Source organism: Narcine bancroftii, chromosome 4, assembly GCF_036971445.1.
Source record: "Narcine bancroftii isolate sNarBan1 chromosome 4, sNarBan1.hap1, whole genome shotgun sequence".
NCBI lineage: Eukaryota > Metazoa > Chordata > Chondrichthyes > Torpediniformes > Narcinidae > Narcine > Narcine bancroftii.
Genome location: NC_091472.1, coordinates 71,392,640 through 71,404,750, shown reverse-complemented (window position 1 = coordinate 71,404,750; position 12,111 = coordinate 71,392,640). Strand labels below are relative to the sequence as shown.

Genomic DNA, 12,111 nt, shown 5'->3' with positions numbered 1-12,111 from the left:
GTTCAATTCACCACAATATCCATCTGCAGTTACCTCTGCTGCAGCTAACTGAAGAACACAGCAAGTCATCTTAGTGATTACAATTTACTTACGATTGTTTGCTGTTTATATTCAGTGCACTGTTAATTGGAATCAAAGAACCTTGGCTGTTTCGAAGCTGTAAGGCAAGATTTTAGCATGTAGTACAACTAATAATCTGAAATGCTTACAATTTTAGAAAGAAGTAATCCACCAAATCATACTCAGCCCTTTGATAGCTGTAAGCAGCAGTATGAAATAGTTTTTGGTAACTATTTGGATTCAAGTTGTAACTGGCCCTTGCATTCTGAGACTTCGTCCCTGCAACAATGTACAAAGTGTGCAACCATTACCCCAAACAGAGTTTAAATTATAGGTATCAGCAACTTGACCCTCCACTTCCTAACCTGTAGGTTGCAAACAGTGAGGTTTAGTGACAACACCTCCTCCACGGTAATACATAACAACGGTGCTCCGCAAGGCTGTGTACTCAGCTCCTTACCATAGTCCCAATACACTCATGACAGTGTGGCCAAACACTCTTTTAACTCCATCTACAATTCTGTAGATTACAACCACCATTAATCCATCAAATCACCATTAGATCTCATACAAGGATGAGACAGAGTATAGGAAAGAAATAAAGAGTTTAATGGCATGGCACTGGATACTATCTATCCGTCAATGTCAGCAAACCAAAGGAATTGGTCACTGACCTCAGGAAATAGAGAAGAGCACCCACCTCTGTATATATTAACAGTGCTGAGGTGGAGATGGTGGAGAGCTTCAAGTTGTTAGGAATAAATATCACCAATAACATGCTTTGATCTAACCAGTCAGTGTGTGAAATTAAGACCCACAAATTCGATTGAATTTTTTGAAGATGTGTCCAAGAGGATTTATGATGTTAGGTATATGTTGTCTATGTGGACTTTAGCAAGGCCTTTGTCAAAATCCCACATTGTAGACTGGCCCAGAAGTTTGGATCACATGGGACACAGGGTGATCTAGCCGACTGGATTGGCTTGGTGGAAGGAATCAGAGGGTGGTAGTGAAAGTGCACCAAATACTCTTCTTTCATAGAAGCCTGAGGTAACTAACTTTTACAGATGCACCGTTAGAGGTATTCTGTGCATATGCATCACAGTTTTGTATGCCCAAGACCATCAAGAAACTGCAGAAAATTGTAACCACAGCTCAGCTTATTGCACAAACCAACCTCTCCTCCTTCAGCTCTGTCTATAACTCCTGCTGTTCAGGAAAGCTGCTAACATATTCAAGGAATGATCCCACTTGGCCATACTCTCATCCCCCATTTCCAATGGAAAATCTTTGGAACTCACTTCCTTGCAGGGTGATCAAATCAGAATATGAATATTTTTAAGGCTGATTCTAGTTTAGCAAGGTGGATAGGCCTACTCATCCTCCCCTTTCATATGTTCACTTGTATTTTTATACACTGTATGCCCAGAGATCTCTAACACAGAGGAATTGTCATCAGAAGCTTAGGTTAGTGTCAGTCAGAATGCCAATTTCACAACTGGTTCAAACTGAAGTCAGTTACCAAGAAAGGGAATGGGATTATAAGATTAGTGCCATGATAATGTAAGTGGGTATAGTGGGGGGGAGGTGCAAACATTAGTCTGCTGAATATTTAATGGACGGATACTTGACCAAAGAGCATATAAAGTGATAACATGGGCATTGGTGAAATACAGTTGAATGTTTAACTACAGCCCAATATTTAGTCAAGTAGGAAGAGGCCAAGGATAGATCCTCGTTCAAGTCCAGAATACTGCAATGTGGATGGTGAAGGTATGAGTGCTAACTGAAAAAAACTGCAAATAGGTCCAGCCTGTGTCCCTCAGATGACAAATGAAAGAGAAGCTTTGAAGAAGTAAGTTCTGATCAATGGTGTTAGAGGCCAACAATATGTTATGGTATAATGTCCAGTCAACCACATTTCAAGATTCTACATCCAAGATTCAATTCATTATCAAGTAATAAAAATAGTGCAATATTACACAAAAGTGCCTTTTGTAAGGCAGACAGATTTGCCATTGGCAGAAATTGCCTGAAGCACCTCTTACAGTCAGAGAAAGAGAAGCAAAAGAGAGTTTCCACAGAGTCACATGGTTTTTAGACTGCAATGTCAGGAAAATTGCAGAAAAATTAACATGATTACTGTCCGTGTAGTCATTCACACTGGGCTCCTTTTTAGACTGCAAGCAGCTGAGTGCAACAGTTCCAGTGGTTGCATGTGCAGTAGAGTGGATGACCATCAATGAATTACTGCAGGCTTCCTCCAAAAAAGTTGTAGGGGTCCTGCAGAATAAATCATGGTACAGGAATTAACTCAAAATTCCTGCACATTCCTTTTTAGACTCCCCAGGTAGTGGCAAAATTCTTTGATTGTTCCATTACATGCCTACAGTCTAAAAACCATAACTGAATGTCTGTGGATTCACCTCCAGTGCTCATGCAGCCTCCACAGCCACACAGAGTCCAATCCAAACCAGCAGCAACTTGAGCTCTAGATCAATTAGGAGCTCTTCAGCACCCTCTCGCATCCCAGTTCCAATACCATCCAGCCAGTTTTGAGCCAGCCTCCAGCAATCTGTAGCCTGGTGCGAGACCCTTGACCACAGTTACCAGCATCCCACAGCCTGCATGGGTTCCTCTCCTCGAGCCTGCCGCATGTGAGTTTTTTAGCTGCAGAACCCCACACTGATCTGGCACCATGGTCACCATCCCTTGGGTCATCTCCTCTGCCTCTCCTTCTCAGACAGGAGTGGCTTCCAATTTTCTGGTGCCTGCCACCAGTCCTCCACTTCCCTGGAGTCTGCAACCCCTCATGGCTGATGCCAATCATAAATGTCACCTTCTTGGGCACAGACCCCGCAGTCATGGGATTTTAAGTAACACCACTTTCCACTCCTTTAATGGGCCATTTAAAGCCTGTACGGAGCTAGCAGTCAGACTGAGCAGTTGGACCCTGTGAGAGCGCTGTGTCCCTGCTCCCTGTGAGTCAGCCACACACGTTCACATGTGGGGGTTACAGGAAAGATTGGAACAAGTTAATGCAATGTCAAGAAATAAAAAGTAGAAAAATAATGGAAACACTCAACATATCAGGCAATGTCTATGGAAAGAGACAGGAACTTCATCAGATAGTGGTGTCAATATGTTCAAGGAATTTGGAAATGAATGTATAATTGGAGATGGAACACAAAAGAGCATACAGGATCATATCTAAAAGGGAATTATTTACAGTGAAGTTAGCATTAGGATGAGGAAGTCAAGTTAGATAATAAAGTTTTGTGGAAGTAGAATTACGGCAGTACAGTTCTATCAAGAGAACAAAAGGAAATTGTACCATAACATGCTGAAAGTGACATTTTAATTACTCTGCCTGCAAAGGTTAGATGATACATGCTTCCTGTTCTTAAAAATATTTTGTAATTCATGAAAAGAAACATTTGATTACAAATTTGTTAAATATGTTTTTAAATTATTATTAAAAAGGCAATCATTCTTAATTTCTTCAATCGAGTACATTTTCAAACATGGAATAAGAATTTTAACTTACATTTATAATCATTAATCAAGCATATTTATTTTAATGAACTTTGAAAATCACTATTACCTTCAAAACAAAGATGCTATCTTCTAGCCCAAAGGAATGAAAGAGAACCTGCAATTTTAAAACACATAAACTTAGAATTGGTAACTACAGCATCAATAAAGAAACTGATATTTTATAGCATTTCTCCAATCCAAGGAATTCAATATAACTTTTCACTACAAGATTCCTTTAGAGTTATCTGATTCCGAGATGCAAGAACAGTTTAGCTCAGGGGAGATTCACAGAGCAGACTTGATGGGCCAAATGGCCTACTGCTGCTCTTTTATTTTGTGATCTTGTGAAGATCTTTTAAGCATGATATGAATGAATCTGATGAATTCACTGGCCCACTGTATACCCACCTATATCCAATTGGTTTTAGCTTCTACAGCAAAACTAATGTTCAGTTTGCTAATCACTCAAAGATAAGCACACATTGGACAATTAGTTCACTTCTCAGGGATCAAAAATCTGAGATGGCCAACGGGGACAATTTATTTATTTAAATGTATTTATTTACAACAGGGTAGAAGCCGATTCCAGCTATTGAAACCCATGCTATCCAATGAATTTACCAACTCCGTATGTTTTTGGAGGATAGGAGGAAATTGAAGGAGTACTGGGAGGAAACCATGTAGGTCACAGGGAAAACATACAGAAAGTATCAGATTCAAACTTGGGTTACTGATTCTGTAATAGTGTTACACTAACCACTACACTATCTATTCCACCTCAACAATGTGGGAGTCACAGACTCTTCCATAAATGGGGCAGGTGATGGCTGACATGCCAGGTGGGTGTATAGTTTGATAGATGATTTTTTCCTTTTGTCCCTTACACAGTGCTTCTGTTCAGTCCAGGTTCTCACTAACTACTCCATTCCCACTTTGAGCAGTCAAAGGCAGATATTCCCAGGAATCAGCGAGGATGTTGCATTTCTTTAAGGAGACATTGAGAATATCCTTGAATCCTACACTCTGTCATCTTTTAATCTCCTGACATGACACAGCTCAGAACAGAATATCAGTTTTAAGAGTTTGGTTTTAGGTACGTTGTATATCTTCTTGATGAAGTTGGAGATTTTGCAGAGACTGCATTGGTGTATTTTTCTTTTGCCTTGACATGGCCTGCTGAAACCCAGGTATCACAACCATATTGGAAGACAGGAGTCACGGTCAGCAAACCAAGTTTTGTGCCTGAGATGAAATATGGCATTTCATATACCCATTTCCTTAATCAAATGCATTGTAAGAAGTGGTTCCTGATATGTGATACCTAAACATTAACTGTCTTAATTTTATGTGAAAAGCCTTGCAATGGGTAGATTTTTATAGTGCATCCAAGAGCCTGTACATAAATAATCCAACCAGAGAACGGACAGTACTGGACCTAACCTGAGTAGGATATTAACAGACATGTGATTCAATTTCAAGTCATACAATAGAGTAAGTACAACTAGATGAAAGTTTTCTTCAGTCCTCGGTGTAAAAACATCCAAACAATTATATAGACATGCAATTTATATGCAGTAAATAGAGTATATAAAAATAAATAAATATTGTTAAATAAATAGTAGCATCTCTGAGGGATTGTATGAGTAGTTCATCAGTCATTCAGCAGTCTTACTGTCTTTGGGGAAGAAGCTGTTTCTCAGCCTTGGTGATTCTGACTGATAATTCTGTATCTCTTTCCTGACAGGAGTAGCTGCAAGATGCTGTTTGCAGGGTGGTAGGTGTTCTTAACGATTTTCTAAGCCTTTTTCTGACAACGCTCCTGATAGATCACAGAGGGAGACCCCAGTGATTCTCTCTGGTGCTCTTATGGTCCCGAGGATTGACCTCCAATCTAATGTTCTACAAAAAACTGTACTACACTGTGATGCACCCAGCCAGGATACTCTTGATAGAGTTCCTGTAGCAAGTTGACAGGATCATGGCTGGTAGCCTTGACTGCTTCAGTCTTCTCAGGAAGCGCAGTCGCCTTCCTAACAAGTGAGGAGATGTTATGTGGACTTCAAGGAACTTGGTGCTCTCAACTTACTCCACTACAGAATTATTCATGTGTAGTCCAGGGTGGTTGTCCCTAGTCCTCCTGAATTTCACAATCATCTCCTTTTTATCACTCTCACTCCATAACACAAGATTTTCATCTCCTCCTCAACTCATCATTGTTGCTGATAAGGTCAGCTACTGTTGTGTCATTTGCAAACATGATGACTCTTTAGGAGCTGTATCTGGCATTGTAGTCATGGGTCAGTGGTATGAACAGGAGCAGGCTGAGCACACAGCCTTAAGATGTACCAGTCTTCAACATGACAGTGCTTGACATTCTGCTACCGACCAGGAGAGATTATGATCTTTCTGTTAGAAAATCCAGAATCCAGTTACAGAGAAGAGTGTTGAGGACAGCTTCTCCACCAGCTGAGTTGAAGTCAATGAATAGCAACCTGGTATATAAGGCTTCATTCTCCAGATGGGTCAGGATGGAATGAAGGGACAAGGCTATAGCATCATCAATGGAACGGTTCCATTTGTAAGCAAAATTAAATAGATCCATTGTCTCTGAGAGGTGCGCTTCAATTCATTCCATCACCAGATGCTCTAAGCATTCATAATGGAGGATGTCAGTGCCATGGGACAGTAGTCACTCACCCTTTTCGGTGGCTATCTTGAAACCCACAGGGACGATGGACTGCTGTAGTGACGTGTTGAAGATATCTGCAAGGACCTCCATCAGTTGGTTTGCGCAGTCCTTCCATACATGACCAGCTGTGTTGTCTTGTCCTACTGCCTTGTGTGGGTTCACTTTGTGTGGGTTCTCCTCACCTTAGCCATGGTTTAGCAGGGAGTCTGTTTGTAAGTACAGGGCTTTAAACTGAATAGTAAGGGGTGGGTTCAACAGATTGGAGAGGCATGTACAAAGTAAAAGAGTGTGGATAAAGTAAAAGCAAAGTTAAAAAGGAGAAAAGCAAGAATAGAAGGGATAAAAACAAAGAGGAAAAGCGAAAGGTTACCAAATTTTTAAAGCACAATGAATACATGGGCACTTCATATGAATGCCTTTAGTATTCAAAACAAGGTCAGTGAATTTGTGGCATAAATTGGTACAAAGGGATATAATTTAGTGGCCATTAAAGAAATGTTGTTGCAGGATAGAGAGAATTAATAATTAAAGGGAGGTGGGGTAGCGCTCTTAAAAGGATGAGATCAGGCCAATAGTGAGAGATGATGTAAGATCTAATGAGCAAAATGTTGAATCTATCTGGGTAGAAATGAAGAATAGTAAAGGGGAAAAAAATTGCTGGATGAATCAGATTGGTCAAGGCAATGTTGAAGAGGACATCATAGAATGCATATATGATGGCTTTCTTGAACAGTATGTTACTGATCCTACATGGGAACATGCTATCTTAGATCTGATCCTGTACAATGCGACAGGTAAAATTACTATTCTTGTAGTTAGGGGAGCTCTTTAAGTGATCACATTATGATTGAGTTTCTTATACAAATGGAGGGCTCAATACTTCAATCTAAATCCAATGTATTATGCCTAAACAAGAGAAACCAAAGTGAGATAGATGAGGGAGGAGTTGGCGAGGGTAGACTGGGAATGCAGGTCCTATGGACGAACAGTAAAGGAAGAGATTTTTCACAGTGCTCAACAAATTATATTTCAGTTGAAAGCAAGGACAGTAAGGGTGGGGACAGCCATCCTTGGATAACTAAGGAAATAAAGGAAGGCATCAAACTAAAAACTCATGAATACAAAATCACCAAGGGTAGAGGGAAACTAGAAGATAAGAAAACATTAAAAAGCAACAAAGAACCATGAAGCAAGCAATAAAGAGAGGGAAGGTAAATTAAGAAAAAAAAAAGATTAGCACAAAATATAAAAGCAGAAAGTAAAAGTTTTTAGAATTAGCTAAAGTGCAAAAGGGTGGTTAAAGTGAAGGTTGGTCCCTTGGAGGATGACAAGGGGAAATTGATATTGGGTAATGAGGAAATTACTAAGGCTTTGAATGACTATTTTGTGTCTGTCTTCATGGTGAAGGACATGTCTACCATGCCAAAGTCAGATGTTATGGATGTAATGGGAGGTAAGGACCTGAATGTAATAGTTATCACTAAAGAAATAGTACATAGAAAACTTGAGGGTATAAAGATAGATAATTCCCCTGGTCCAGATGGAATGCATCCCAGGGTGCTCAAAGAAATGGCAGAAGCTATAGTTGAGGATTTGGTGATAAATCACCAAAATTCTCTGAACAGGTCCTGGCAGATTGGAAGATGGCTAATGTCACGCCACTATTCAAAAAAAATGATATAAGCAAAGGACAGGGAACTATAGGCCAGTTAGCTTAACATCTCCAGTTGGGAAAATGTTTTAAGCTATCATTAAAGAAGAAATAGTGAGTGAAATGGATCCATCAGGCAGATACAGCACGGATTCTGCAAAGGTAGGACCTGTTTGACAAACTCACTAGAGTTCTTTGGGGATATAGCAAGTGCAGTAGATAGAGGGAACATTGTTTTTCTGGATTTCCAGATGTTCAATAAGGTGCCACCTAAAAGACATATACATAGGATAAGGATGCATAGAGCTGAGGGTGATGTATTAGCATGGATAGAGGATTGGTTAACCTAAAGAAAGCAGAGAGTTGGGTTACGGGGTGTTTTTTTCGTTACCAATCAGTGGTGAGCAGAGTGCCACAGGGATTGGTGCTGGGCTCACAACTGTTCATGATAGACATTAATGATCTGGAAGAAGGGACTCAGTGCAGTTTATCTAAGTTTTCTGATAAAACTAAATTGAATGGAAAAACAAATTGTGCAGAGGACATGAAGAGTTTGCAGAGAGATTTAGATAGATTAAGTGAGTAGGTAAGAGTCTGGCAGATAGAATTTGATGTTGGTAAATGTGAGGTTATCTATTTTGGAAAGAAAAATGGAAGATCAGATTATTATTAAATGGAAAGCAATTGCAGCCTGCTGCTGTGCAGGACTTGGGAGTGCTTGTGCATGACTCACAAACATTTGGTTTGCAGGTGCAGCAGGGTATCAAGAAGGCAAAAGGAATGTTGGCCTTCATTGCAAGAGGTTTTGAATTCAAGAGTAGGGAGGATATGCTGCAACCGTACAAGGTACTGGTGATGCTCCATCTGGAGTACTAGGTTCACCGGGTTGATTCCAGTGATAAGCCTATGAGGGGAGATTGAGTAGACAAAGACTGTATTCGTTGGAATTTAGAAAAATTAGAGAGGATCTTATTGAAATGTATCTAATTATGAAAGGCGTAGGTAAGTTGTTTCCAATGGTGGGGAGACTAGAACTAGGGGACATAGCCTCAAGATTCAGGGTTTTAGATTTAGGTCAGAGATAAGGAGGAACTACTTTTTGCAGAATGGTTAATCCATGCAATTCTCTACTCATTTTTTTTTTTTTTTAATTTTTTATTTTTCACACCATAAATCACAATAGCCATGATATACACTTTTTCTTTTCCACACATTTACAGTGACTTTTTCTCACTCCCCCCTCCCTCCTCCCAAGCCACCCCCCCACCCCCCCCCCCCCTCTCATCCATTTTAGGTATACAATCTAGGTTGCATTAATTCAGTTAGACAATGTTGTCATTCAACAAAAATACACCAGAAATTCTACTGAGTCCATTCTTTTCTTTTCTTCTCCTTCCATCAACTTAGGTAATGTTTGTTCCCGGTAGGTTTTCGCTATTGTATTTAATGTAAGGCTCCCATACTTGTTCGAATATTTCAATATTATTTCTTAAACTATATGTTATTTTTTCTAATGGAATACATTTATTCATTTCTATATACCATTGTTGTATTTTCAAATTATCTTCCAATTTCCAGGTTGACATAATACATTTTTTTGCTACGGCTAGGGCTATCTTGACAAATCTTTTTTGTGCATCTTCCAAGTCAATTCCAAATTCTTTATTTTTTATGTTACTTAGGAGAAAGATCTCTGGATTCTTTGGTATATTGTTTTCTGTTATTTTATTTAATATCTGATTGAGATCATCCCAAAATTTTTCTACTCTCTCACATGTCCAGATTGCATGAATTGTTGTTCCCCTTTCTTTTTTACATCGAAAACATCTATCAGATACTGTTGGGTCCCATTTATTTAACTTTTGCGGTGTAATGTATAGTCTGTGTAACCAATTATATTGTATCATACGCAGCCTCGTATTTATTGTATTTCTCATCGTTCCAGAGCATAACTTCTCCCATGTTTCCTTTTTTATCTTTATATTTAAATCTTGTTCCCATTTTTGTTTAGTTTTACCATTTGTTTCCTCATTTTCCTTTTCTTGCAGTTTAATATACATATTTTTTATAAATCTTTTGATTAACATTGTATCTGTAATCACATATTCAAGGTTACTTCCCTCTGGTAAACTCAAGTTGCTTCCTAATTTATCTTTCAAGTAGGATCTCAGTTGGTAATATGCCAGCGCTGTATCTCCAGTTATATTGTACTTATCTCTCATTTGTTCAAAGGATAAGAATCTACTTCCTGAAAAACAATTTTCTATTCTTTTAATCCCTTTTTTTTCCCATTTTCTAAAGGCAAGGTTGTCTATTGTAAAAGGGAGTAGCTTATTTTGCGTCAATATTAGTTTTGGTATTTCGTAATTTATTTTATTTCTTTCTACATGAATCTTCTTCCATATATTGAGGAGATGGTGTAATACTGGAGAAGTTCTATGTTGTACCAATTTTTCGTCCCATTTATATAATATGTGTTCAGGTATCTTTTCCCCTATTTTATCTAATTCTAGTCTCGTCCAGTCTGGTTTTTCCCTTGTTTGATAAAAATCTGATAGGTACCTTAATTGTGCGGCTCTATAATAATTTTTGAAGTTTGGCAATTGTAAGCCTCCTTGTTTATACCATTCTGTTAATTTATCTAGTGCTATCCTCGGTTTCCCCCCTCTCCATAAAAATCTCCTTATTATTTTCTTTAACTCTTTGAAGAATTTTTCTGTCAGTTGTATTGGCAATGCCTGAAATAAGTATAGTATCCTTGGAAAAATGTTCATTTTAATACAGTTTATCCTTCCTATCAGTGTTAGTGGTAGCTCTTTCCAATGCTCTAAATCGTCCTGTAATTTTTTCATTAGTGGATTGTAATTGAGTTTATATAATTGGCCTAGATTTTTGTTTATTTGCACACCTAGGTATCTTATTGCCTGCGTTTGCCATCTGAATGGGGATTCCTCCTTAAATTTTGAGAAATCCGCGTTATTCATAGGCATTGCTTCACTTTTATTTACGTTTATCTTGTATCCCGACACTTCTCCATATTCCTTCAATTTCTTATATAGTTCTTTTATTGATAGTTCTGGTTCTGTTAAGTACACTATCACATCATCCGCAAACAGACTGATTTTATATTCCCTGTCTTTTATTTTTATTCCTTTTATATTATTATCTCTTCTTATCGATTCTGCTAGTGGTTCTATAGCTAGCGCAAACAATAATGGTGATAGTGGGCATCCCTGCCGCGTTGACCTGCTTAAGTTAAATTGCTTTGATACATGTCCATTTACTGTCACTTTCGCTAACGGTCCCTCATATAATGCTTTAATCCAATTAATAAACTTCTCCGGTAAACTGAATTTTTGCAATACTTTGAACAAGTAATTCCATTCTACTCTGTCGAAGGCCTTCTCTGCGTCTAAAGCAACTGCTACTGCCGGTGCTTTATTTCCTTCTACTGCATGAATTAAGTTAATAAATTTACAAATATTGTCTGTTGTGCGTCTTTTTTTGATAAATCCAGTTTGGTCTAAATTTACCATTTTCGGTACCTGTTCTGCTAATCTGTTTGCTAATAGTTTAGCTATTATCTTATAATCTGTGTTTAGCAGAGATATTGGTCTATATGACGCTGGTGAGAGTGGATCTTTCCCTTGTTTTAGTATCACTGTAATTATTGCTGTTTTACATGAATCTGGTAAGTTTTGTGTCTCATCAATCTGGTTGATTACATCCAGGAGGGGCGGTATTATTAGGTCTTTAAATGTTTTGTAGAATTCTATTGGGAGTCCATCCTCTCCTGGTGTCTTATTATTTGGTAAATTTTTTATTATCTCTTGTATTTCTACTGTTCCAAATGGTTCTGTTAATTTATTTTGTTCCTCTATTTGTAGTTTTGGTAGTTCAATTTTAGTCAAAAATTCATCTATTTTCCCTTCTTTCCCTTGGTTTTCGGTTCGGTATAATTGTTCATAGAATTCTCTGAAGTTTTCCTTAATTTCTTTTGGATTATATGTAATTTGTTTGTCTTTTTTCCTTGTTGCCAATACCATTTTCTTAGTTTGCTCTGTCTTAAGCTGCCATGCTAAGATTTTGTGTGTTTTTTCACCTAGTTCATAATATTTCTGTTTTGTCTTCATTATATTCTTCTCCACCTTACATGTTTGTAATGTTTCATATT

General features: G+C 38.2%; 1 protein-coding gene across 6 annotated transcripts in view; it reads right to left on the bottom strand.

Moving 5' to 3' along the window:
* The window catches only part of LOC138760672 (uncharacterized), a 184,149-nt gene that overhangs the window by 126,290 nt on the left and 45,748 nt on the right, over positions 1 to 12,111 (bottom strand). For all 6 annotated transcript variants that reach the window (XR_011355793.1, XM_069931593.1, XM_069931594.1 and 3 more), the window contains 2 exons: positions 3,665 to 3,712; positions 93 to 157 (listed from right to left, as the gene is read on the bottom strand). Coding sequence is in view for 5 of the 6 variants with exons in the window: in XM_069931593.1 (XP_069787694.1) it covers positions 93 to 157; positions 3,665 to 3,712 (113 nt within the window). In the remaining variant the exon portion in view is untranslated. The remainder of the gene's footprint in view (positions 1 to 92; positions 158 to 3,664; positions 3,713 to 12,111) is intronic.